We start from the raw sequence: 26,494 nt of genomic DNA on the forward strand, positions 1-26,494 counted from the left end.
CAGTTCCTCCGTTATAAGTCATGCAGACAATCGACGATTATCCTCTTAAGTATAGGGCAAATCATCCATAGAAGCAGATATTAGGATAATAATCATGGAATACGATTAATTAGTAAGAAAAGGAGGTATCAGTTACACGGTTCCTGAATAAACAAGGAAAATACGGATTACCGAAAATGATTGAGGCGAATAGCTGCCTCGAATAATCGCACAGACTCGAGAAGTCGGTCAATTAACAGAAATAGGTTCGCACAATGGCTGGTTTCGCGTGAAGCAAGGTAGAGTACTCCGAGCAATTTCATGTTAGCACTGGATTCCAGCGTTCATTTAAAAAAAAAATACAGTGGCTCACGATAGTATTCGAACATTTACCACAAAAGTTGTAAAATATTTGAATACAGCATGAATAGTATTAAACATATAATTAATGCTAATATAAGGTGGTTTCACTGTACATGTACCGCCAACCATAAATATTGGAACTCCTGACAATATTTAATAAAAATTGTATTCTTTTCATTGCTTGTATTTTTTAATTACACCTCATAATGTATAAAACTTATTAAAATAGAATTTAGTTGAGTTCTTCAATCAATGTAACAAATAGGTGTCTTAATACCTATGACCTACAGTGTACAATGCATATAATATATTCACAAATAATTTGTATAAGTATTCCAATATTATCATAAACCACTAAATCAAATAATCCCACAGAAGCCAGTTTCGGCATCATATTTCTTCTCTTTCATAATATTCGAATCATCAACCAATGAAAACTGTTGTCTTTCACATTGGAAAATGTTTCACGTTTTGTAAACGACCAGGGACCAATTTAATCCTTACATTATCGTTCCACTTTCCAGTTTATCACTCCAATTTGTTGGAGGCTTCTTTATTTTGTTCGCTCTTCTATTTTATCGTGGTCAGGAAAAAATTGACAAGCATATATGCACAGATGCAATCAAGCGATCATATAACAAACTTTCGTTCGATAAAAACCTTCCTCTTTCCTCCATTTTTACTTCTGTTTCCTTCATCGTTGCTCTTTCAGATCGACCTTTTTCCTCTTCTTTTACTTTTAACGAGAAGCACGAGCTATCATTAAGGGGTATTTCTAGAAAAACTTGTCTGCAAAATTTTCTCTTCAATTCAATATTCTCAACCGCCCGCCCCCCCCCCCATTTGTTCTTGTTTTTGTATTTTAAGTTCTGGCAGTGGCACATTGCTCTCTACTTCCTTCATTTCAGGGAATTATGTGCATGATAGAGAAAATACAATATTTTTGTTATCATTTGGTTGATATTTCTTAGATATTATGTAAAATTGCTGTAGTTTCAAAACAGGAGTTCTACATGTATTCTGCATTTAAATTTTAATTCTTAGATTTAAGTTTCTATTTTATATATATAAATAATTATTAAATTAATTATATACTAAAAATATAAGCTCAAGTTATTTTAATAGAATAAATGTGCTATTGATTTCGTTGACATCTTAAGCTTACAGTTTGTATATTTTAATTTCTGAATAGTAAAAGTAGAAATTCTATATTCTAAATTTAGACCTTTCGTATTTTATTCTCCTTGATCTAAAATTGGATCCTCTATGTCTAATGTAAACTCGGGCTATTTCAATAGGGTAAATGTTATTGATTTTGTGGACACTCTAAGCTTAGAATTCCTATACTATAATTTCTTCATATGTTAAATGTGCAAGACTGATATTCTAAATTTGCATTTCCTAAGTCTCTGTATTTAAATCATCTAATGAAGTCTTGCATCGCTATAATTTGTACATTCTAGATTTAAACCTCCTATATTTTAACACACACTATGAATCTTCTATATTCCAAATAACCCAGTCTTCTTGAGCCTCTTGGTTTCAGACCAGCAAGATCACAGACATATCAAAAACTGAAGAGAAAATCAATAAATTGAATATTGCAAAAATTCTTTATAAGCTGCTACTTCTGACAAATTGAAGCGAAGAATCCTTACCATATAAAACCTGACTTCTAAGGAGATAAGCACAAAAACCTAATTTTCTCAATATATCGATTATTGGACTTGCGCTATTTTGCAATTCATGTCTCCAATTTGAAGCCTAAAAGAGAATAATAATTCCTTTGGATATTCACTACACAAAACCTGACATATATAAAAAGATAAGCACAAAAAGCTGATTTTGTCAAAATATTGGTTGATGAACTTATGTTATTTTGCAATTCATGGTTTCAATTTGAAGCCCAAAAGAGAGTAATAATTTCTTTAGATATTAATATAGAGAGATTTGTCATTTAACGTGAAATGATCATGGTTGAAATAAACAAAATGTAAAGAGGCTACTGTTGCGTGCAGAGGAACATTTTTATCACGTTCCCGACGCATCGAGACAAGTCTTTCGTGTTTACGACGAGCGGCTTAACTGTTTGGTCGATCGGTCACGGAAATACGATAGCCTGGACAGGGCCGTTTAATGTCACTGCCAGGTATTACTGGAAACGAGAGTGCTAGACATCGGACAGATCGAAGAGGACCTTCATAGAGATGTTCCACTGGGAATACGAAGGAGAAGAGCGCTGTTATGTTGCCTAGCCTTGGGAGACTTGATCTCAGAACAACTGAAATAATTATTACACTAATTGGTATCTTATTTGAAAGATCTCTTTAGAATGGAAAGTAGATAATAACTTTGAAGGCTAATTAAATAAATAGGAATGAACTTCAAAGCTTTACTTTGACATAACAAGGACTGTGAAGAAATTACTTTTTGCAGAAATAGAATAATTTGAGTGCAAGGAAAGTGACAGAGGATAAATTCCAAATATTACCAAGTCTGTAGTTACATAAAATTTTGTGAATGGAAGAATTACAGAATATAGAATTATAGAAGAAAAAGACCAAGTCTAACAATTATCTAATTCGTTCCCATAACTTTCCACCTATTAACGAGTAAAGCTATCAATATTTCTTCAAACCTATATTTTAGTAATATTTTCCCAAGAGATCTGTATCTCAAAAAATGTTTGAAAGTCAACATTGGACTTATAAACTGAAAAACTAAAAATAATATCAAGTCATTTTTCACAGTTTCTCAATGCCAAATTTTTTCAGAACAAGGTTTTCTCTTGTGTCTTTCTCAAGAAATTAATCTGAAATTAATGACAAGAACAAGTTTCTAGCCCCTAGGAGGGAAACATTGCATCTTTTGCACTTCCTTCTATCATCCGTCGCCTCAGTTCTTAAGGAAAGTCTGACATGCTTCATTCCATCGACGTGTAAGAAGGAAAAAGAATAAGATGTCGTTCCTCATCAGCCAACCAGACTAAATTTGAATCGAAACTTCTCTTCAATTATTCCCTTTCTCCTCGTTTTATGGATCATGCAACGCCGCCTGTCGCAAATTAACGGGCTTTCTTCATTCCAGAATGATATATTATATATATGTATAGCTTCGTGCTACGTCTAAGGGAACGTCAAAGTTAATGGAGAGAGGTCCATAAGCAAGAAAAATAGTTCCCTTTTCTACTGTTTACTACTGATCTAAAATTAGACATCGTGAAGGAGATCACAGTGCACGCGATGGACTGCTTCTTTTCTGGAAACATCACCTCTGTGATAACACATTGTGAATTGTTGCAACTAAGCGGATATCTTTCAAGGCGGTTTTGTAGAGAATTGATCAGGGTCAATGGTATGAAATTGGAAAATGAATAGTGATCAAATTTATGAAATTTCTTGACAATTAAAAAGATTTCCAACAGATAGCAGATAATTTGTTAAGAGTTACCTTCTTCCCTTGATTTTAGGACTGTATCTCTATCTTTACTCTAATGAAGACTCCTAAAGTCTAACTTCTTGTTTCCTAACCTTAGTGCCTCTGAACAAATATAAGAACCAGGATCCTCCTCTAGAGACACTTAAACCATCCTATATAAAGCTCAAAGCTAAGCAAACAAGACTATCAACACCATTTCTCTACATTCCAACTTTCTTATGCCGGACAAGAATTACTCCAATAAGTGTGTCTTACTTTATCACATTCCCCTTCAATCATCCGCAATCATTAGCTACTTGAAAGATTTCCATAAGACAAAGGTCGTATAAGACTTAGCTTTTGTAGAAGCTTAGAACTCGTAACCTCTCTAAAAAAGAAAGCACCAAAACTGATCCAAGTCCATAGAACTCTGCCCAACGCTATTCGACAAAAAGTACAACCAATTAATAGAGAATGACAGAATAAGGTACTTACCTCGTCTCGTCTACCCCGTCGTCGCGGTCACCCTCCTCTGCGTCCACGCCACAAGGAATCACAGTTCACGGGGGAGTGGTACGAATTGGTACACTAATCCAGAACGGTCATCGGAACTAGCTGAGCGATCCTGGACGTGTAACACGTCAGTTGTGCTGCCACACGTAGCAGGGGAACGCGAACAGACGAGGATAACGATGGTACAACGGAGGACGAAACCAGCTACACTCTCTCCGTTTCTAAATGCACATATATACCTATCTATCTATCTATCTATAAGCCTATCTGTCTAGATTTGATCAGACTCGCACGATATGACCCATCAGTCTCTCCAATCCTTGCACTAGGTACGCTGGCTCTTCTTCTTCTTCACCATTCAGTCCAGTTTCGTCTATTCTAGCTAGTTCAGACCAGCTAAGTGATCCGCAGCTACGAGAAAATGATATTTTATGATATGTTTGGTTCACCAACGACGGTCGTCCAGCCGGATTTCCTCCCTTCCTTATTGGGCCTTCTTTCTGTTCTTTCTCAGCTTTTTGTTCTTGCTTGATTGGTGTTATTTGGTGTCAGCTCGCTGGTCGGCTGTTTAAGTGAGAAAAACGTAGCTGCCGCTTTCTAAACTAACGAAAATTCCGGCACACACGACTCTCTCTCGCTCTCGCGCTCGCGCTCACACACGGCTCCCGATGCTGCTGGCCAGAGTCACATTTTAGTGCGACACACACGGGTGGCGGTACTCCGTGGGGCTACGCTCTCTCTCAGCTTGCCTCCGTCTCTGTTCGCCTTGATCGAGCCTCTATCCCACCCCTAGACAACCGACCCCACTATCGCGAATCCCCACCTGCGTGCAACCCCCTGACGATACACCCCCAACAGAGTGGTAGTGGTGGTGGTGGTAGCTATAGTAATGATGGTTTAGACCTCTTCGTGGTATCGGTTTGCTCATGAAAATATCCTTTTCAGACCCCTGACAGTGTTACCAGTTACGTTGTTTGTTGTGAATATATTGGTAATACAGGAACACCTGAAAAAGGATTTGGTATTAGTACATTATTGTAAGCAAACTTTTGTAATTATAGTATGATATCTATGACATTGTATTTTAGTATTATAATACCACTCATGGTATACTAAACAAATAAATAACAATAGTTCAGTACAATATTAAAAGTGTATTAGTACTTTAGCATAAGGAATGTTTTTTGTTAATTATTCTTTAGAACAGGGATGATAGTTCCACAGAGAAATCGTAGAGTGTGTCAAGTTATTCCCATCACTAGCACCCTCTGAAACACCCCTGCCAAATGATACACCACTGAAGCTTCACCATGCTTCCCCTCCACAAACCAATAAAACCCGGTAGTGTACTATCTCCAGGGGCACCCTGTTCCCTAAAATATTCTACAAATCTCCTGTACAAATAAATAGCGACCTACGAACATTAGCAAGCACTATTTGAAGCATTCAGCTGAGAAGATCTATATGACTTTCTATTCTTCCTCTATTTTTCCATTCAACGTAATTATTCCTAATCACACATAAGTACGCATATAATTGCCTATTATTATGGCAGCCATTACTATACAAAGGGAGTAGTTTAATATCTCGTATGCAATGTGATACCTTCTCAGAATTAATTAATTACTAAAGTCGTCTCGGAGAAGTCCCTTTTCAAAGAGATAATTCCAGCGGTCAGATCCACCAGTTGCTGTAAACGACCATCTACTCCGAGGAACCTCTTCTAAATAGGAACCTGTAAACGACCCGATATTTGCATGACTAAACCGCGGTACCATGGTGAAATTTATTTTTAAAATAGCTGAACGTTGTGATTGTCAGCGTTTGCAGACGATCCTCCCTTAGACTACGAATTTTATCCTGGCCCAAAATTCATCCGCTCCCCCGACGATTATCGATTGACCAAACTTTCACAATCCCTTTAAACTTAAACTGTTGAAATATTCACAGAGGTGTCTCTTCGATGTTGTTCAAGATAGAGCGACTACATTGAAGTAATTAAATTCTAAGAATCGAGCTTGATCATCGATAGAAAATTCAGATAATTAAGATGGAAAATTTGAAACAAAGAGCTCGATCAAGTTCCTCAACCCCTTTGCCGACAGCATAGAAAAATTCTACAGTGATCTACAGAAATCGATTATTTTGAGACTTTTGACTTGGAAAAATGTCCAATTTCCATGTTTCAAGATTTGCAAACTTCCAATTTCTAAACTTGGAAATTTTCAAATTTCCAATTTCCAGAGCTGGAAATGTCCAATTTTTCTAATTTTCAAACCGGACAATATTGAAGTTTCCAATTTCCAGGCCTGGAAATTTTCAAATTTCCATTTTCCAGACTCGAGAAATTCTAATCTCCAGATTTTGAAATCTCTAACTTTCAGGTCTGGGTATTTCTGAATTTCCAATTCTTCAATTTCTGTACCCAGAAATCTTCAAATTTTCTATTTCCAGATCCAAAAAACCAACTCCCTAAAATTCTTTAATGTTACTCACATTGACTAGCTTGGACCTAACAATAAATTGCTGGCTAAGTAGGTGTTTAAGATACAAATAATAATACAATAGTGGTATGGAACCCAAAAAACAGTACGTGTCTGTGGCATCCCCAGAAAAGCAGCAGCTTATCCCCGTCGAGCAAGCCACCCCTGCCGCATCGTGGCTTCAAGAGCACCCCCGGCTCAATAGTGTACGCAGACGTGCTATCTAGATACGTCTATCTAGAGACCGTGTCTGCCTTCCTGGCCCTGGTTAAATGGACAAAACTTGTTTTGATCTGTGAGCCTATAAGACTAGTGACTGAAGCTAACTGATCTTGCTACGAGGCTTTGCAAAAGGTATCTACGCTGTGGTCCAGATGAAGTTTGATGAATCGTGATGTCTCAGATTATAGAACTGAAAGACCAAGAATATATGTACTTGCCTTGCTACAAAATTTATTAAAATGTTAGAAATCAAACTTAAATAAATAAAGATATGCAGAAACCTCATTGAATTTTTCTTTATTCAGAAACAAAATTTGTTACTTAGAGACCTGGAGTCAATCAACAAATGGAACATGTTCGTCTCGTCGAGTATTTGAGAGAATTCGTTTTTCGAGTAAATTACACGAGAAATTAGACTCGATTCAACTGTCTTTAAATTTTCGAAAAAATTTTCTTTTCGAGAATGATCAGATGAAGAATTAATATTAGACTCGATTAATAATTTTCAGTAGACTTGAATTCTCTGTAGACTTTCATAGAGAAAGACCCATAAACGTTTGGAACGTAGAACGTGAAAGCGAGACATCGTTCGATCGATAGATCTCGACGTGATAATTATAGTAAATGCATTGAATTATTCGGTCCCGGAGGCTTCCAAGTCGAGTACTGAGGAAACTATGCGAGGCGAAACGTAACCTGTCCGTCCTGTGCCAACTTTCACCCCAAGCGTGACGATCCCAACAGTGCCGTAAAGAAACCAGGAGGGAGGGCGACTCTAAGAAAACTGAGAATCGCAAATGTTGCCCGATAAAAATTCACGGCCTCGTAAAAACAACTAATCAAGGACGGCAAGTAAAAGGAGGAGTATCGCCCATCCAAGTTAATCTCAAGGTACCTTAACAATTTAAATCAATGTATTTATGCTTTCAATTTATTTGGAAAGTTAAGTAAAATTATTAAATGAAAATTTGACTCACTCGATGAAGGAATGAAATAAATGATGTTAATGCTGAGTAAATGATTTTAATAAAACGAAGTGTAGATGTAAATAATTGCCTCTTAAAGGTCCATTTAAAAATACTGTATCTTATTCTATAATATAGAAGAAATATTTTAATTGTAAATGATATTATAATTTAATTTTACAAAGTATGTTTTACGAATAAATAATATTTATAAAACAAAGAGATTTGAATTATTCTTCTATATATTATATTTTTGTACAAAAATTATGAACATTATGCATATTATATTTACAATACAATTACAATATTACTCCAAGGTACGGCCCTGGTTCCACCCCTAGCGCCCATCCCTACGTTCACCCTCACCTTCTTCTGGTTCCCCCACCACGCGCCTAAAGGATTCTCCTATTGACGTTCTACCCCCTCCACAGCTCTCCCTCCACGCCTCCTTCATCTTTTCCAGCACACCCACGCGTACTATCCCTCTTGCGTATCACAGGCCATGCTCTGACGTAATATTGTTACGTCAGAACAACATCGTACGCCGGCGCATATACGATGCACCTGTTCGTTTCTTTTAGGTTTAGGTGTCGTTCACGAGATTAATTCGAATAGGTTGGAAGTAAATTTTGGTCGAACATTTTCTTGGTATATACAAAATTTTTATTATAACATATGATAGTTCTAAAAAGTAAAATCCAAAAATATTAGTACTAAAGCGTGAAAATAATGACTTTCAAAGTTACATGCATATAAAAATCATATTGCACAGTTGGACGCCATATTGACTTAGTAGTAAAGTCATCGTCACGATACCAATCCTTTTTATAAGACATATTAAAATTAATACATTTTTATATTCTTTTCGTCAAAAACTATTAAACATTATAAAATGAAATCATAAGTTCAGTATGATCTGAAATGAAATTCAGATCAAATCTTTCGAGAAATCCCCATATCCATTTTAAGTTTACCCGATATAGATTATAGAATCGACAATTGCATATTTATAATTTTAAATACGATTTATGCATTTATAATTCTACCTGTTTTGTGCATAGCATTAGTCTGGAATTATATAGTGACATTAATTTAGAATATTTAAACCATTAATTTATAATAATATTTAAGCTATTTTTTGTAACTATATAAAATAATTGTAACTATTTCTAATTAGATATAATTATAATGATGAATTATGCGTGAAACGTGTTGATTAATATCAATACATAGTACATATTTAAAATTTGTTTTTTCTACTATAATGTTTTCTCCTTAATGGGGCTTTTATCATTAATTTCAATCTAAGAAGATCATTAAAAGAAATAGTGTCTTCTCTTAGATAGGACTCCAATTCATTAAATATACTTTACATACCTAAGATGCAAACTATAAAATTCGAATGTTCAAATATTCAAAAAAGTTAAAGAACCATTCTTTTGCAATTATTTTGCAATACGGTAATCAAAACCAGTATCCTGTTGAGATCATAAAAGACCCCAAAGTATCATTTCAAGGTTAAGTTAATAAACATAAACCTTCATTTTTTTAAATAAACCATTCATTGTATTTGTTCACAAGGAAATTTAACTAGATTATTTTTATTATTTTTTTAGAAATACGATAGAAATTGTGATTTTTTATTTCTCATGTAGTACTTACGGAAGAGGAGCGAAGTCCGTCAAAGATAATTTTCATAAATTATGTCGAATATGGCGGTTGAAAATATATAACTTTGATGTCTAATGGCTTTCAGGATACGTAGAAAGTAACGAAAACGAATAAACACGGGATAAATCTCAATAAAACACGGAAGCATTACGTTAACGAAGTACACGTAATTCACATTGAGAAATTCAAACGCAATACTAATATATCGATTCTTATAATTTCGATTCTCGAATACATACATATATCGCCATTTTTATATTCATACAATTCTCGATATTTATATAATCGATCTTAGTCAACCGAACAGGGAGATCTCCCTTCTATGAAGAACATCGCTGCATGACCGAACGGGAGATCTCCCTTTTTTACTTTAGCAAGGCGTTTTCTTCTTTTTTTGTTGTTATTATCGGTTATTGTTTACCTGGAATTATTCCCAATTAATTGCGATACTTTTTCTGCTTTTATAAAGTACAGTATATAATAAAATACACTAATTTGATGGTGTTAAAATTAATTTGAAAGTTATGCTATCAGTTATGACTAAATAAAGTTATAATCGAACAATACCACACTGTAAAAAAATACTAAAATTATGCATTATAAAATTTTAATTTCACGTTCAAGTCGTGTTATTTATTTTTAGTCATCTTTAATGTTTTTAATTTTACCTATATTTTTTTATACTTTTAATATATACCTTTAATTTGATGTTTTGTATAAACGATATGTGAAATCGTTAAACAAAATCATTATTTCAAAATATAATTGACTACTTAAATAATTTTTAGACTTCTTTGTTTTTCAAGTAGTGAATATTAGCCCTGCACGGTGGACAGCCTACAGGTTGGCTGTGAGGTCCAGTGCGGTGAGAAGCGCATAGCTCGCTCTGGCGTGCGAGGTTGGCTATGTGTTAACAAATTGAATCCTTAACCTCACTTTCTTTATGAAATAATTATTATAATAATTGTAATAAAATAATTGAATTTGGAATCTAGTTTGTAATAATATTAATTTTGTTGTCAATAAACTATGAATGTATAATTTTATAGTATTTCATGTCATCAATGCTTATTGAATGTATGTTAAATAATACATAACCTGAAAGCGATAAATATAGAAGAAACATGTTACGTACAGTAATAGATAGAAGATTAATCTGCACTGCGTTTTTCCCATTTGCTTCTTCGTCCGATAACACTTCCAATGATGAAGGGATAGATACATCCAAAGTAAAAAGATTTTTAGGCAAATACAGATGTTACTTTTATGACGAGTAAGAATAATCATTTAATTTATATTCATCCATTTATTTAACACATTATTATAATATTTACTTTGCATAGGAAAGGGTACCCAACCAAAGAGGTACAATCAGTCTTGAATGCAACAATTGCAGGGGGTACAGCAGGATTTGTCTTGGGTGCATTACATAAATTAAAAGATGTGTCACAAACATTCAAACATGAGAATCAAGCTACATTATATGAACACAAGTTTGAATATCAAAGGAATCTGCAAAAAAGAATTGAAATTGTTACACTTAAAGCAGGTTTTCCACTTGCCATGAGAGTTGGACTTTTTTGTTTCTTATTCTCGTAAGACTTGCAACTAATTTCTATTATAGTATTGTACAAATATAAATTAATCTAATATTCTTTATCAGGAGCATGTCTTCATTCTTCTATGTATATAGAGGATACAAATTTGACATACTAAATTCCACATTTAGTGGTGCTATAACTGGTTTCATATTCAAAATAAATATGGGTATAAAGGGATCAATTGCAGGAACTGTAGTAGGTACAATATTGGGTAGCTTTTATGGCTCTGTCACTCAATTCCTTTTATGGATAACTGGAACTAAAATGGAGACCGTTTATGAAGCTGGAACCAAATTTATGAATGCAAGGCGAGAGTATGTTTGCTATATTAATTGAACTTAAAAGTTTTTCATTCCAAATTTGAAGACCAAAGATAGATTTCCATTTTTTAGTAAAATAAAAGAATGTATAAAGACCATGAATTCAGACGAACTATCAGGACTGCAAATGATGTATATTAAGAATCACGAAGCGAATGAAGCATTTTATAAGGAGGAGAAAGAGTAAGAATTTAAAAGATAAAAATTTAATAACAAATGTGTATATCTTATTAACATACATCTATTAATTTATGTAATTATTGTGTAATTATTACATAAAATATTATGTAATAATATTTGTATTTGATAAATACAAAACATGTATAGAACATATTCAAATCATTCTGGTCTTATCCATAATATTTAAGATGAATGATGAATAAAAATATCATTCTGTAATATAATCAATTGTCATTAAGAACAATCCTTATTTACATCCTAATAATACTCTGTGCATTAAATTATAAATGAATGTAGTATAAATACAAGTTTGAAATCGTAGTTACAGAATAGGCCTAATATTTGAAACTCCTTTTTAAGATTTGAAGTATCTTCATATAAATGGTTCTTAAATTATAAAACAAGTAATCCTCTTTAATAAGGAAAAAAGTTAGATAAAATAAAAAACTTTCATCTTTTAACACAAGAGAACACAATATATATTTATATGTATATATATCTGTATATGTGGTGAGCATATTATATATCTTCTTAGTTCAACTCAACAAATTTGAAAAACATTTTTTTAAATCTCTTGTTCCGAAGTTCCTAAATCTTGAACCTTGGTTAAACGTTTTGCCCCTCTGCCTGGTGGACCCTTAGGTTTCGCAAATTTTGGCTGATGTAAACTGATTTTTGGATGTAATTCCTCTTGTAAAAATTCTTCAGTTAGTTCTCTTCCATCATCTATTTCAAGCTATATAATCAACATATTTTAAAGGGAATTATTACATTGCATTACAAACTAGAAACATCATTTACTTTGTGAGAAAAAAATACAGGAAGAATGAAAAATGAAACTCTAACTTGATAGGCCTATTCTGTAAGCTGATCTTAAACATACCTTAAAATCTTAATCATAATTACATACCCATCCAACGACTGATTCACGTGCGCTCCTTAGAAACCTATTAAATTCTGTGCAGATAAATCATGATAAATAAAGAAGTGTTACACGTTACCTTATTGGCAAATTAAAACACAACAAAGTTTAAGATTAAATTGCATAATGCTTTATTATTTCTAGCGTGTTTAGTATTGGCAAGATACACAATTTGTTTGATCATAATGAACCTACAATTATGTACTAACAGGTTGGAAACGGAATTATACTAAAAACTTACAGAATAGGCCTGGTACAATATATTATAAATTGAAATATTCCCAGGCTACAGTGTGCGTTATGTTTAAATATAGAACACATTATTCATTAACAAGTTTTTGAGCACTTCGCGAAAAACTTTCCTTTTTTTTGCAACTAGACATAGAAATGTGTGCCAAATTCTATTTGTTCGTCAACATGTAAAAATAGGAAAACATTGATAAGGAATTTAAGCTGAAAAAGCTTCTACACAACTATAAAGGAATGAAATACTAATAAATTATGAGTATATTATATTCAAGAAGTTCCAATTCTTGTAAAAAATCTCATGCTTTGGGCTTAACTTTCATATCAATGCAAATGTATGTATAATAATATATACTTGATAGCAAATGAAAAGTAACAAAAATTTCTCGATGGATTTGAATAAATGCCAAGAATCTGACACACTTTTTTATTATTATCCTTGTTAAATTAGGCCAAACTCTTTCAATATGTTTTTTATTTATTTCTTGGACGAAAATTTTTAAAAAGTTTATAAAAAGCTACGAGAGTTAAAAAAATACAGATCACAAAAAATAGAATGCCTCTCGAATATCTTGTTTGCTGGCTACTAGATTATAGTCCCATTTGCTATACATTTCGTATTAGGAATGTTTTAGAAGAAATCTAAAAATACTCTAGAAGAGATAACAGTAACTTATCACAATTCATTATGCGCTGTTCTCTAATCAGTTTAAATTATTAAATTGAAGCTTATAAGAATATGATATATGAATTTTCTTATTTAAAACATATCTTATTATACCTTACATCTTTTATTAAAAATGAAAGTAATAAAAAGTTAAAAAATAACTGTAAGGTGTATAGAATGTGTGTGGGTGTGGGTGTATGGGTAAGTGCATACATACGTGTATATGAATGTTCAAATATTTTTATCTATATAGATTCAAACACTGCACAATTTTTTCGATTGTACAACTAATGGGACATACCAAGTTCAGTCTTTATATATATATTTGTGGAATCTAATGTTTTGTATAATTTACAATAGTATAGAACATGATATAATATATATATATGTATATATATACACACATACATACATATATAATATAATGTATATAAATATATATATACATATATAATTTAATATGTATATAAAGTAAATAGTATTATCACTAGCTTGTGTTCAAAAATGATAATCATGTGCAAAAAAAATATATCCACAAGTTAATGTGGTAATTTGCACGTTTATCACTTATCCATTTATCTTCTTATTTATATTTCACAGAGAAGTTAGGTGAGTGGCATTAGCTAACTGGAGCACATGGAATTTTCCCTAACTCTCTAATAATCACATAAGGTATGCAGGTTTTACCACAGATATTTGTTTAAAACACTCTACCTCTATTTATCACTAATTCCTATATGAGTGTTTGAATGAATTTGAAAGTCAAGCCTTCGAGTTTCACTTAATAAAATTACTAATATATGAAAAATGAGTACTTAAAAATATAATATATCACTTTTCATTGGACTAGGAACTAATTCTCACAGTTAACTCACTGGGTTTATTTTTCACATCTGACACAATAAACATTAAAAGTAGTATAAGAATTATATAAACTATAAAAGATGTAAATTAAAGGAACTATATAGAGAAAAAAATATCTTCATAAGATTTTTTATTAGACATTGGAACGCAATTAAAAAAATGCAAAATCCAATAGAAGGCTTCACTTTCAATGTCAAGCAACTAATTCTCGCTTCATGATCTTTCTGCTTTTTTTGTTCTTTTTCGTACGGTATTTTCTGCACGAATAAACAATTATCCATTACATTATGGTACTGGATCAACAAGAACTACGCCTCATGGGAATTCTATGCATTGCGAGTTTCTCATAGTTATCAAAAAGATATTTTGTAAAGATCTTAACATGACAATTTTGCTCTTTAAAATTTAGAAAAATACATTGTTTGGTCTACTCTGAATTGCTACATAGATATACATATCACTTTGACCAATTATTACTAAATATCAATAAATATATTGCTAATTAATAAAAGATTTATCTCTGTAAAGATGCGCATTAAACATTTTCTCATTTAAATCACTCCATAATAACTGCATAACTATACTGTGCTAATGTCAAAGTTATTCAAAACCGATTACACCATCTTACACTACATAACATATTCGATCAATTAATATCGTATTATCACAAATTCAGAATTTACGAAGGAAGATATTAAATGTGTAAAACATCTGAAATATTTTATAACATTTAAGAAACATTTAAAAATGACAGACAAAGAACGTAGATTCGGTTAACTCAAGATACAAGATCTCTTCTGTTTTGACTTTTTCTCGGATATAGATTGAGGAGGAGCATAAGGCGTTGATGGAGTTGCAGGAGTTATTGCAGCTGTTTCTTTTATAGTTGGAGGATCTTCCAACATGTCTGCCAATTCCTCACCACTATTTACTTCCAACTAGGATTTATCAAATTTTTACGAAAATAAAAAAAGAAAAAAAGAAATAATTTAATTTCAACATTAAGATTCACATGAAAAGAGATGAAATTTGAAAGCAAGAAATACTATACAATGCGACTAAAAGGGTAAAATATCCGTTAATATCGATGCACGCTATACGAACTATCTTTTTTTAATTAAATATGAAATACATTTCTCACTGGTATAAAAAATGCATAACATTTACCAGTTTTAAATGATCCTGTTAAGACATTCATGCAAAAACAAACCAATAGAAACAAAATAAATTAGAAGATATGGTTTATATTAAAAACTTGTATTTATTTACTTACTTTTTTCGTTATAGTCACTCCAAGTGATTGAATAAGTTCTAATAGTGGAGCTTTACACGATGAATATAACATCCTTTCCTTAATACTGCAACTGTATCCTGGCATGCTATATATAAAAACTGCAACATAAATAGAGGTACATTATTGATTGAAAGATTAACATTTTTATTTTTACAACATACCTATACATTCCATGTAATCTCCTTCATGCGTGTGTTTAAAATTATAAAGATGATATCTAGCAGAATCAGATGGGACTTTTGTTGGTAGTTTATCCAGTGAAACTTCACAAGCCATAACTAAATGTATCTTTTCCTCTTCTAAGTCGATTTTTAATTGAACATATTCATGTATACCTTTACCAAGCTCCATGATAGCTTGTTTCGCCTCATCCGTAACAGGGAAGGCAACACCACTCAATGTTTGATGCCTTGTTTCTACGCTATAATCCGTAGTAACTGTGTTTTTTTTAAGTTCTGCTAACTCTTCTTCTGCAGTGGTTAACGGTGCTGGTGCAGCATTATTCCTTTTGTATTTATGATAACCTTCTAATGTTATATCCTCTGGCACCGTACCATGCAATTCTTCCTTTATAGACGCAGTTCCAAATTCTTGTTTCAAAGTTGCTTTTGTCGACGCATATAGCATCTTTTGCCTAACTGGTGCAGTATCAGGTGACCAAGAGATAAATAACCAGTCATAACCAGAGTCAGGAGACTTAGTATCTAATCGATAAAGAATATATGCAGGTTGATTCTCAATGATCAACGGTTTGATCATCTTATCGTAATCATCTTGCCACTTGTTCACTGGTTTTGAAGAAGCAGCAGGTGTTAGTTCCTCTATGAAACAAAGATACACTTTTATTCATGAAACTTATATTAAATTCATACTCACTGAGGGCAAAAGACAAACTTACCATTCTCAATGGAAATTTTCAAGACTCGTATTTTTCCATCTCGACATTTAGCAAACAATTTCTTAAGGGCATCGTTCGCTGAAATAACCAAACCATTAATTTGTCATTATCGTTGTAAAGATATTTGGAGGTTAATGGCCTACATTGTAGAACTTTCTACGAGATTGTTATATGGAATTAATATTACAATGTAATAATAAGTACCTTTGATCCCTGTCTGATGTGACATGGTTTGTGAAGAATTCGAGCTCTGTTAAAAATATGGTAGGAAATTGGTCGCGCTTCCTCCCCGACCTCTTCGGATTAATCGTGAATGAACGATCCACCACCACCACCACAAACGGACCGTTCAAATGACTAGAACACGATGAAAAAAATCGCAACGGAATCCGAAATTAGGGGAAACCACCGATACACAACCTATTTAGAGGAGAACTTTTCGGGAGGATCCTAGCAACAGAGAAACGTACGTCACGCCAGTGAACCTGTCAAGAATGCTCCAAATCACGGCCGTACGACCGTGCTCCAAACCAAGCGATTATAATTTATTATCTTGAACAAAAAAATCTTAACCGAGAAAAGAAGCGACATAAATACCCACAGAAAATTATTTCAAACGCGAAAAATGCAACTTACTCAAATATTATTATTAAAACGAATAAAAATTTTTGAAATTTTGCAACATGACTTTTGCCCTTTATTCGCGCGTATCTATTTTAACCAATCTTCAGTTTCATTTGCAAACTTAATCATATTATTAAATTACGGATTTTTATGCAAATTCATATAAATATTTAAAACGATAATTAAAACAATAAAATCTCAGTAGAAGGTTATTTTACTTACAAAGTATTGAATATTTTATATTTTTTCTCATATTATTTACATTCTGTGCAATTTCCTATAAGTACATAAAAATATGCAGTCTATTATTTTACTATATATTGTAATCTAATATTAATTGCATTACATATACATATTTACTTATAATTGATTTATATCTTACAACAATATTTTAATTTTATTTCAAGATTTTTAATTAGTGCTGGAAAATAGGTTTTTATAAGAATCATTTGTATTATTAGCTCACGTATCTAGATTCTCGTTTGGAATTGGAATTTCTGTAATATCATTCGCGTTTGAAATGTACACGTAATTCGAGTGTTTGAAAGATTCTCTTAAGATGTCGTGACATCAGCGTGACAGATGTGTGTTATGATTATTCTGATGCAAAAAAAAATACGTGTAGTTTGACAGGTTTCATTTATATCGAAGTCGATTATACTATTATATTAAGAATATTAAGAAAAAGTTATGAATTCAGTAAACCTTCGGATAACTGTTAGGGAAACCGAAAAGCGATCAGATTTGTATGAAGAGTGGAAAAGACGGGTAAATAATGTAACTTTTACAACAAACGTTGCAATTCTTTTTGAAATCAAGTACAGATACCATCACGTCAATTCAATCCATTTTTAATATTCAATTAAATTAAAATGAAAATCGTATAGTATTTTAAAATTAAAGATTCATTTCGTTAATTATTATCAATTAACAGTTAAGTTCATAAATATTAATTTTTTGATGACTCATTCGCCGATTTGTTAAACAACATTAATTCATTAAGGATCAAACAATAGTTTATTATACTATTATAAATATTTCAATTTAGAATTTAGATCGAAATAACAGCAAAAGAAATATTAAGAAAATTCTTGGTATTCTATATTAAATAATAGAATTATTAATGCAAATTGATTGAAAAGAAACTGCAAATAAAATGTTGCATTAACATAACGTTGCCAATTAATGGGATGTAATTATTCAGTGGAATTTGTCACACCTCCAGCAAAATTTACAATATATATGAATAAATAAATATTGATTTGAAATAATAATAATAATAATGTTCCAGGCTTTTCTAGGCCCACTCCCACAAGGATTTCTTAGATTGGAAGAGCGCAATGCTCAACAACAACAAGAAGCTGCAGATCAGCAGACTGCACTTGCTCTTCACCAGCTGCAAATGCAGAACATGCCAACAATGCATGAACCTCATGTCGGTAGACTTAGTATTACAATTGTTCAGGTAATTCTATGATTTTAGTGGACATGTAGGAGTTAATTCAGTTTTAAAAAGTAGTAGTGTATGTTTTGTAATAATATTTTATCCGTAATTTCAAAAAGATACTTCCTATAGGCTAAGCTTGTAAAAAACTATGGGATGACAAGAATGGATCCTTATGTGAGATTAAGAGTAGGCCATGCTGTATACGAAACACACACATGTTCAAACGGAGCAAAAAATCCACACTGGAACAAAGTTATTCAATGGTATGTAATTTGTATAGTAAATTTATTATAAATCAAATTTATGTACTTATTCCACCCATTACTTTCTTTTATCTTTTTATTATTCAGTTACTTGCCACCAGGAGTCTCACAAATATATGTAGAAGTTTATGATGAATGTTCGTTTGTAATGGATGAATTAATTGCATGGGGTCACATAGATATTCCATCAAAGGTCCTCCAGAAAGGGGAAATGCACGAAGATTGGTACATGCTTAGTGGAAAGCAAGGAGACAATCAAGAAGGAATGATAAATTTAGTTTTTAGTTATACGGTAAAAGTTATTAGTAATATAACAGAAAATGTATTTAATCTACTATCAATAAGATAATACCTGTAGTTAACAATTTATCCATTTTGATAGACTAAGTGTCATCCATACATGAGTGCACCTCCAATTATGATGGTTCCTTCTTCAACAATGCTTGGCATGACACAGTATGCACCAGTAAATGTCTACACAGCACCTCCTACAGCTGCAGTACCACCTATTATTCCCAGTTCTATGCCAGATGCTGAAGTTGTATTAAAGCAGGTAATGTAAGAAAATAATAGCTTCACTTTTTTCTGCAATAAAACAACTTTTGTAATAATGTAATAACTTATAGATTTCAGAGATGTTCCCAAATGTGGATAAAGAGGTAATTAAATCAGTTTATGATGCAAATAATGGAAAGAAAGATGTAACTATAAATTCATTACTCCAAATGTGTGAATAAGTAACTTTTTATGCAACTCGTCATTTAACTCCAAAGGCCATATTTGTATTTTCTTGCTATATTGTATTTCTTTTAAAATGTAATATATTTGCAAATTACTACCATGCATTTTATGGTATATCAACGTTTAGTGATTTTAATATAAGGGGATCCATAGAATACATTGGGCAGGGAAATATATTTTTTAAAGAAATATCTCTTTTAATCGTTTATATATTCATTCATCCTGTTTACATTTGTTTTCATCTTATATATACAGCTATATGTTTCGTTCTACATATGTAACATAAAAAATTTCAATTTTCTATATTTACACATAGGAGATCCCGTATTCGTTAAGAAATCTGTATTTAAATTTTACTATTTATAAAAAATAATAAACGTGTACATTCACATATTTTTATTTGTGTGTTTGAAAACGAATTACAAAAATATTGTACTCACGCATATTTAAGCAGAATATATCTACAAATACTATAAAAGTATTCAATCCAATTTTGATTAAAACACAGCATTTGCAAAAATGGAATGATGGCCCTCAATTTTGCTATAGAGTTAAACAATATTTCTAATTTTTCTATCAAATGTAAAGTATATTAATAATATATCTATGAATTGTTAAGTGCTTCAGTAAATTGTAGAGCTAATTTATCCTTACCTATAATAAATAAAAATTTGTCAACACTTATATAATTTATGACAAAAGTCAGTCATTTCAAATTTATGCTAAAAATATTTTTTTTAAATTTTAAATTATCCTTATTCCTTTTATAATCCTTATTCCCCCAAAGATAAGGTGTATCAATAACTCTCTTAAACTTTTAATAACTCCATAAACTAACTTGACCACATATAAAAATATGTATTTTGCCAATGTGGCAAGTATTTTTTTATTGGCTCTGTTAAAAATTTTGCTAAAGGTACTCTATTGGAAAGTGCAGTTAGAATCGCATATATTCTAATGCAGCTATACTTATCATAAAATGGAGACTTTAATATGTAAAGGAGCAGAGCAAGTCTTCGCCTGAATAATTCTTTCTCTTCTTCTTTGCTAAATGATATATTTTTTGTCTTTTTATTAGCTATATTTAAACTGTAAAATAATATTGAGTTTTTATATCATTATATAATTCAACCATTTTTATGTAGTTATTTGATAAGTTTGGTACTAAATTTTATCTTTTACCTGAGTAAATCAATAGCAAATGATAACAACCATGGTGGCCAACGTTTTTCTCCAGTAAAAGATATACATGCCAAATGAAAAAGTGGCTTCAAAATATAAAGAGTCTAAAAATGAAATAAGAGATATTAATGAATAAGTATTTTCTGGAGCTATTATACTTAGTTGGATTTCAATAAATTTCTACCTCAGCTAATATCAAATCTTTTTCTGATACTGAAGATCTATTTAAGTTATCGTTATTGTCAACATTAGAAGACAATGGTTCCCAAGTACGCATGTGTGAATGCTTGATATTTCTTATACTCCTAACAATAGTGCCAGACCGTTTCAATCTGAATCCTTCGTGTAATTTTTCATCGTGTGAGTTGCTTAGTTTCTCTCTGTTTAGTGGCTGTATTGGAGGGCTTTTTATTATACGTTCCTTATACAGATGAATCAGTAGAAGTCTTAACACAGTCCTATGGAGGATTCATTTACAAATATTAGTAATTGGGAGCAACACGTAATCTAAACTTCAGAAATATTATGCTACTTACTTAAATATTTGGACCATAGTGATCATGAACCATCTTCCAGTTTGGCCACATAATTTTTTTGCAGTGATCTCGAAAAGAGCTTCCGTGTATTCTACCACAGTCAACCAAATTTTAATTTTTGATTCGAACTGAGGAAACTGTAAATGAACGCATTTTCCGCTGCACATTAACAAATCATTGAAAAATACTATCAAATTCGAAGCTGAGTATAATAACTCCGACCAAAAGGCGGAATTATTAAAATGACCTAAAAAAAATGTTTACTAAATAAAAATCGAGGAGAAAAGTCATCGTATTTGAAGAATAAAAGTAAAGAATTTTTCTAACCAGCCGTGAAGTAAGGTAAGCAATGAACCGTATTTTCAATCTCAGATAACAATTGTGGATTTTCTATAACCCATTTTCTATATGGTTCGATGATTTTCAACACGGAAGAATTTACATTGCCCAACACCATTTTGACCTGTTAAACAATCTAATAAAATATGATCTGTGTGATCAATAATAATTAACCTTCCAATATTAATATACTATATTTTATGCATTATATATAGTACAGGACAAAAATCATTGGTCTCTTCCGATAGATCGGGCAAACAAAGAACATTTGTTTTTTATTTTGTTTTCTATCAGTTGTGATAACAATTTATTATATAATAGATCTTTTGTCAGAATAAACATGTTCTATATATATATATAAATATATATATACTATGTAGTATGAGAAATTACGTAAGATGTATTAAGAGTATAAATATTTTGTAATGAATATTAATGACAATAATATCTAATAATAACGAGAAGTTAAAACATCTTAGTATGATATACAATATTTTGTAATTATTCTAAATTTATATAAAGTTCGTTTATGGTCATCGACATAATAATTTTACATGTAATTAGAATTAGTTTTTATAATAAATATTAATATCGTAATAGTATTTAGTAACGATGAAAAATTAAAACATCCTAGTATAATACATTTTATTATCATTCTAAATTTATGTTAAATGTATAAATTTACAAATTCAATTCATTTATATTCATCGATATAACAATCGTACGAGTATATAATTAATTTTCCCGCCTAATATAAAGTTCTCGTAGAATTAATATTTTTCCTGTAAATTATTGATGAAAATAAGAAATATATTATAATTTTAATTAGTATTAATAATTTTGTGCTTTTAACAAAATTCATTGTTGACAATTTTTAACGTATTTAAAAAGCTTTCGAATTAAAAATTTTCATTACTATAGCCACATAATACCGCCAAAATTTACTCCATGTTATACGGCGAAATCATTAACATTAGCTATTACAGTATTATAAATCTTTTATTTTCCGGAATTATGAATAAATGTAGAATAACGAATGAAACGAGTGAAATCCAAAAATGTACTCAAAACGGGGAAGAACACGAAGAATATCAGTATTTAAATTTAATAAAAAAAATTATAAAAGAAGGGACGAGGAAAGATGATCGTACAGGTGTAGGCACATTGTCCATTTTCGGGACACAGATGCGATTTAATTTACGAGACAGTAAGTATTTTTCATACTTTAATATCTTATATAATTAATTACAATAATAAGATATCATTACCATAGATGTATTCCCATTGCTAACTACAAAGCGAGTATTTTGGAGGGGCGTAGTGGAAGAGTTGTTATGGTTTATTAGAGGATCGACAAATGCCAAAGAATTAAGTGAAAAGGATATCCACATATGGGATGCAAACAGTTCACGTGAGTTTCTAGACTCTTGTGGCTTCACAGATAGAAAAGAAGGAGATTTAGGACCTATTTATGGATTTCAATGGAGACACTATGGTGCAGAATACCAAAATATGGATACAGATTATAATGGACAAGGTAAGACAATAATCGAATATTCCTATGTTTAATCGTACAAATTTAATTAGCTACAAGTACACTGAAAGGTTTGTTTATACAGGGATAGATCAGTTAAAAGAGATCATAGATAAGATAAAACATTCTCCCAATGATAGGCGAATTATAATGTCAGCATGGAACCCAGGCGACATTTCAAAAATGGCTCTACCTCCCTGTCACTGTCTTGTCCAATTTTATGTGAACAATGGAGAGTTATCATGTCAACTTTATCAAAGAAGCGCTGACATGGGTCTTGGCGTACCATTTAATATCGCATCTTATTCTTTGTTAACTTACATGCTGGCACACATTTCAAATTTAAAGGTAAATTTACAAGAATGGAAAAGTGGCAAAATTTTTTAACAGAAACTTGTATCTTTTTGTTTATTTTTAGCCAGGTGAATTTATACATACAATGGGTGACTGTCACGTATATCTCAATCACATATCCGGACTCGAGGAACAAATAAAACGTGTGCCAAAACCATTCCCATATTTAAAAATCGTTAGGAACGTTCAAAACATAGACGATTTCACAGCGGATGATATCGAACTTATCGGATACAAGCCACACACAAAGTTAACTATGCCAATGGCCGTTTAAAAACAAAATTGAACACAGAGTACTGACACAAGCTTATGTACATGTTTTTATCTAGAAGTAAGATTCGGTCATTAAGAAAATACATGTTCAATTGATATTAAATTGGTGAATGAATATATATTCATATAGCATTATTATATTTCAACCATATCTATACTTTATTTTCTAATAAAAACTGTTTTCGTTCATATCTTTAATAAACTCGTATCTTAATAATTATACATACATATACACGCAAAAAAATATATATATATTTTTTGTATATATATATTTTTTCTAGTTATTTATATTTATATCAATTTCTATCAGTATCATTTTCAAAAGTGGTCCATACATGTCTGTTACAGCTCTACAAGTATAAACCATAATCATTTCGCCACACTTTGCATCACAGAACAATCAAGTAAAAGAAGATTTTTCAAAAGGATGTAACTGACAAGCATGGACGGTAAAAGGCCTTGTGTAAGCAACTTTCAGAATTTAACAAAATTATTTTACTTTTATACAGTGCCTAGGTCCAGTACTATCTTAAATCATACATATAATTATCCATTGAAAATATTATTTTCTCGCGCGATTGTAGAAGGAAATAAAAACGTTTTTAGTATCTTTAAAGTGATATTTTAAACGAACATGTCATTTTTAATTTAGTTGATTTAAAAAATAATCGAAAGCGTTTAAAAAATGTGAGAAGAAAATTAAGAAAATCCTCTGAACATTAGGGGCTAGCACATCTTTGTATCATTAGACGATGAAGTACTTAATTGATGCAGTTGTTGAGTAATGGCCAGAGTGCCACTTTCACTTACTGTAATAGTTATCCAAATAACATCTAAATTTAAAAAAAGAGATTATTATTAAAAGATAATATCACAGATGAGTAACAACAAGAAGGTAAATAATTTTACCTCCAAACAAGATTTCTGTAGATTTTACCATCATCCTCCATTTACTTTGAAATGTACCACAATGTGGAGGACTTTGAAGATCCACGCTCACTTCTGTTATTTCTCCTGGGCCTAGAGATGGGACTGATATTTTTGTACATTCACCCATTTGCACTCCTCCTATATACTGTAAGCAAACTCCATCAGGCCATGCTTCTCTACCACTATTTTGTATATGCCATGATTTTCGAAAATTAGTAAGTGGTGGTATTGATTCTCCTTCGCCAATGGTGCTATCACTTATCAGCATCATACAAGGAAATTTATGTTGAACTGGAGACTCAAAGTCAAAATAGCTACAAATTGCCGCTTGGAGATTCCTAAAATTTTATGTAGATTATTTGCATGTACATATACATTTACTTATTTATTTATGCTTCATCAACAAATGTCTATACAACAGTCACCATATTTGTCTTTCATAATTACAGTTTTAAAGAATAATTTAATATTCTAATGTAGCAGTTATTCCATTGAACAACAATTTATGTAATACATGAACAATAACTGAAGAAATTGCAAATGTTATGCGAGTGTGAGTTGTCAGTTATATAAATGCATAAATAAGCAAGGATGGATAAGACAATACAACAAGTAAACATGGCGACGGTAGGGTTAGGTCGGTTGACTAAACTTGACCAACGTAGAACGATTACAAGCGGGAGAGTATCTCACCAATTATTCATATCCAGAAAGAACTCAGCAGTAGTTTCGTTGAGCTGGCTGCCAGCCAACAGCTTCTGCAGCTGCTTCACCAGATCATCTCTGTCGGTGGTGCCTAGACAACTAAACTGGTGAAGCAAATGCTGGTCCACGTTGTCCATGCTCATAATGTATTTCGTCTCTCGTTCAATACTCCATGTAATGGGAACTGTCACACCGCGAGTCCGTAAGACTTCTCTGTTCTGTTATCGTTTGATCTTTAACTGCAAATTTTAAATGTCATTCTTCATGACGTTCATCCCTGCCATAGACATGAAAAATATAGACCGCGGGTGTCAAATGAAGAGCATGGTCCTCGTTAAAAAAGAGAGATAGACATATCTAACGTGGTATCACTGTCTCTTTCTAACAAATACTATGCTCCGCCCACAGAAAAGGAAAGAGAGACGCGTTATTTATTTCTCTATCTCTTTTTTAACGAAGCCCATTTTCTCAACACGGCATCCGCGGTCTATACTTCTGATGTCTATGATCTGTGCGCAGTGGATACATACACTTCACACTCTACCCAAAAATGTACCGATTATGAGTACAGTTCCGTGGATGGTAAAAATCCGACTCTGTCGCCTTCTATCCCTTTATTTGCGTGATGTCACCTTGACCTTGAACGCTACTATTCTCCGTGTTTATACAGCGAATAAATAAATACGCAAAACGGACGTCGATCTCTTCTCGAAATCAACTCGTCCGCAGCGTCAACGCGGTCCTACATACGCGCAACTTGGGTTGCATGTATGTAGGGGTCAAATGAATTTTAATTATTGGCGCATTATGATCAAGTAAAACATAATTTATCGTAGATTGTAGATTCTTATGCGTTTATCAAAAATCTACAATGTAAGAATGCACAGAATGCAAATATATGTAAAGAACATAATATTTATTGTACTGTTTATTATTCTTAATCCTTACCTTTCAATTTAAG

At 31.8% G+C, this 26,494-nt stretch overlaps 7 protein-coding genes across 10 annotated transcripts in view; 3 read left to right on the plus strand and 4 right to left on the minus strand.

The window, feature by feature from the left end:
• Positions 1 to 10,102, minus strand: part of LOC139994875 (solute carrier family 7 member 14) — a 71,021-nt gene extending 60,919 nt beyond the window's left edge. Inside the window, exons 1-2 of the mRNA XM_072017909.1 lie at positions 9,605 to 10,102; positions 4,255 to 5,278 (exon numbers count right to left, since the gene is read on the minus strand). The gene's annotated coding sequence lies outside the window, so the exon portion shown is untranslated. The remainder of the gene's footprint in view (positions 1 to 4,254; positions 5,279 to 9,604) is intronic.
• Positions 10,103 to 10,467: 365 nt separating this feature from the next.
• On the plus strand, positions 10,468 to 11,938 carry 140up (RPII140-upstream gene protein). The gene is made up of 4 exons (XM_072017968.1): positions 10,468 to 10,886; positions 10,957 to 11,208; positions 11,277 to 11,528; positions 11,607 to 11,938. Exons 1-4 carry the CDS (start codon positions 10,738 to 10,740, stop codon positions 11,719 to 11,721), a joined length of 768 nt encoding a protein of 255 aa, XP_071874069.1. The 5' UTR covers positions 10,468 to 10,737; the 3' UTR covers positions 11,722 to 11,938.
• Positions 11,266 to 17,280, minus strand: Twf (twinfilin actin binding protein). Of its 2 annotated transcripts, none has more exons than XM_072017951.1 (5): positions 16,810 to 17,272; positions 16,606 to 16,683; positions 15,869 to 16,528; positions 15,687 to 15,805; positions 11,266 to 12,450 (listed from the first exon to the last, which is right to left on the minus strand). In XM_072017951.1, the coding sequence occupies exons 1-5, from the start codon at positions 16,832 to 16,834 to the stop codon at positions 12,280 to 12,282; spliced, it is 1,053 nt and encodes a 350-aa protein (XP_071874052.1). In that variant the 5' UTR covers positions 16,835 to 17,272; the 3' UTR covers positions 11,266 to 12,279. The 2 variants fall into 2 exon arrangements, with proteins under 2 accessions (XP_071874052.1, XP_071874054.1); XM_072017953.1 differs by lacking the exon at positions 11,266 to 12,450 and adding an exon at positions 12,744 to 15,351 and having other exon boundaries at positions 16,810 to 17,280.
• A 497-nt stretch (positions 17,281 to 17,777) lies between these two features.
• LOC139994899 (toll-interacting protein) lies at positions 17,778 to 19,794 on the plus strand. The gene is made up of 6 exons (XM_072017957.1): positions 17,778 to 17,997; positions 18,521 to 18,694; positions 18,806 to 18,939; positions 19,027 to 19,231; positions 19,322 to 19,492; positions 19,566 to 19,794. Exons 1-6 carry the CDS (start codon positions 17,920 to 17,922, stop codon positions 19,674 to 19,676), a joined length of 873 nt encoding a protein of 290 aa, XP_071874058.1. The 5' UTR covers positions 17,778 to 17,919; the 3' UTR covers positions 19,677 to 19,794.
• A 77-nt stretch (positions 19,795 to 19,871) lies between these two features.
• Pex16 (peroxisomal biogenesis factor 16) lies at positions 19,872 to 22,022 on the minus strand. The gene is made up of 5 exons (XM_072017954.1): positions 21,726 to 22,022; positions 21,399 to 21,645; positions 21,047 to 21,320; positions 20,863 to 20,966; positions 19,872 to 20,769 (listed from the first exon to the last, which is right to left on the minus strand). Exons 1-5 carry the CDS (start codon positions 21,853 to 21,855, stop codon positions 20,514 to 20,516), a joined length of 1,011 nt encoding a protein of 336 aa, XP_071874055.1. The 5' UTR covers positions 21,856 to 22,022; the 3' UTR covers positions 19,872 to 20,513.
• On the plus strand, positions 21,600 to 24,713 carry Ts (Thymidylate synthase). Of its 2 annotated transcripts, XR_011801787.1 has the most exons (6): positions 21,600 to 21,740; positions 22,659 to 22,944; positions 23,011 to 23,274; positions 23,357 to 23,619; positions 23,690 to 23,966; positions 24,256 to 24,713. XR_011801787.1 is itself a non-coding variant. In XM_072017955.1 (5 exons), the coding sequence occupies exons 2-5, from the start codon at positions 22,686 to 22,688 to the stop codon at positions 23,897 to 23,899; spliced, it is 996 nt and encodes a 331-aa protein (XP_071874056.1). In that variant the 5' UTR covers positions 21,600 to 21,740; positions 22,659 to 22,685; the 3' UTR covers positions 23,900 to 24,713. The 2 variants fall into 2 exon arrangements, 1 of the variants encoding a protein (XP_071874056.1); XM_072017955.1 differs by having other exon boundaries at positions 23,690 to 24,713.
• LOC139994906 (protein ILRUN) lies at positions 23,298 to 26,260 on the minus strand. Of its 2 annotated transcripts, XM_072017969.1 has the most exons (4): positions 26,064 to 26,260; positions 25,522 to 25,772; positions 24,808 to 25,166; positions 23,298 to 24,731 (listed from the first exon to the last, which is right to left on the minus strand). In XM_072017969.1, exons 2-4 carry the CDS (start codon positions 25,674 to 25,676, stop codon positions 24,625 to 24,627), a joined length of 621 nt encoding a protein of 206 aa, XP_071874070.1. In that variant the 5' UTR covers positions 25,677 to 25,772; positions 26,064 to 26,260; the 3' UTR covers positions 23,298 to 24,624. The 2 variants fall into 2 exon arrangements, with proteins under 2 accessions (XP_071874070.1, XP_071874071.1); XM_072017970.1 differs by lacking the exon at positions 26,064 to 26,260 and having other exon boundaries at positions 25,522 to 25,853.
• Between the last annotated feature and the right edge of the window lie 234 nt (positions 26,261 to 26,494).

Source organism: Bombus fervidus, chromosome 15 (genome assembly GCF_041682495.2).
Source record: "Bombus fervidus isolate BK054 chromosome 15, iyBomFerv1, whole genome shotgun sequence".
Taxonomy (NCBI): Eukaryota; Metazoa; Arthropoda; class Insecta; order Hymenoptera; family Apidae; genus Bombus; species Bombus fervidus.

Coding starts and splice junctions, on each gene's coding strand:
- 140up (XM_072017968.1), top strand. CDS start 10,738: ATGTTACGTACAGTAATAGATAGAAGATTAATCTGCACTGCGTTTTTC. Junction 10,887..10,956: donor AGATGTTACTTTTATGACGA/GTAAGAATAATC, acceptor TACTTTGCATAG/GAAAGGGTACCCAACCAAAG. Junction 11,209..11,276: donor CTTTTTTGTTTCTTATTCTC/GTAAGACTTGCA, acceptor ATTCTTTATCAG/GAGCATGTCTTCATTCTTCT.
- Twf (XM_072017951.1), bottom strand. CDS start 16,834: ATGTCACATCAGACAGGGATCAAAG. Junction 16,684..16,809: donor ACATCAGACAGGGATCAAAG/GTACTTATTATT, acceptor TGGTTATTTCAG/CGAACGATGCCCTTAAGAAA. Junction 16,529..16,605: donor GAAAATTTCCATTGAGAATG/GTAAGTTTGTCT, acceptor TTTGTTTCATAG/AGGAACTAACACCTGCTGCT.
- LOC139994899 (XM_072017957.1), top strand. CDS start 17,920: ATGAATTCAGTAAACCTTCGGATAACTGTTAGGGAAACCGAAAAGCGA. Junction 18,695..18,805: donor TTAGTATTACAATTGTTCAG/GTAATTCTATGA, acceptor TACTTCCTATAG/GCTAAGCTTGTAAAAAACTA. Junction 18,940..19,026: donor TGGAACAAAGTTATTCAATG/GTATGTAATTTG, acceptor TTTATTATTCAG/TTACTTGCCACCAGGAGTCT.
- Pex16 (XM_072017954.1), bottom strand. CDS start 21,855: ATGGTGTTGGGCAATGTAAATTCTTCCGTGTTGAAAATCATCGAACCA. Junction 21,646..21,725: donor CTTACCTTACTTCACGGCTG/GTTAGAAAAATT, acceptor CATTTTTTTTAG/GTCATTTTAATAATTCCGCC. Junction 20,967..21,046: donor AAGATTTGATATTAGCTGAG/GTAGAAATTTAT, acceptor TTTCATTTTTAG/ACTCTTTATATTTTGAAGCC.
- Ts (XM_072017955.1), top strand. CDS start 22,686: ATGTTATACGGCGAAATCATTAACATTAGCTATTACAGTATTATAAAT. Junction 23,275..23,356: donor TACAGATTATAATGGACAAG/GTAAGACAATAA, acceptor TTGTTTATACAG/GGATAGATCAGTTAAAAGAG. Junction 23,620..23,689: donor CACACATTTCAAATTTAAAG/GTAAATTTACAA, acceptor GTTTATTTTTAG/CCAGGTGAATTTATACATAC.
- LOC139994906 (XM_072017969.1), bottom strand. CDS start 25,676: ATGAGCATGGACAACGTGGACCAGCATTTGCTTCACCAGTTTAGTTGT. Junction 25,167..25,521: donor TTTCTGGATATGAATAATTG/GTGAGATACTCT, acceptor ATAAAATTTTAG/GAATCTCCAAGCGGCAATTT. Junction 24,732..24,807: donor TACAGAAATCTTGTTTGGAG/GTAAAATTATTT, acceptor TTTTAAATTTAG/ATGTTATTTGGATAACTATT.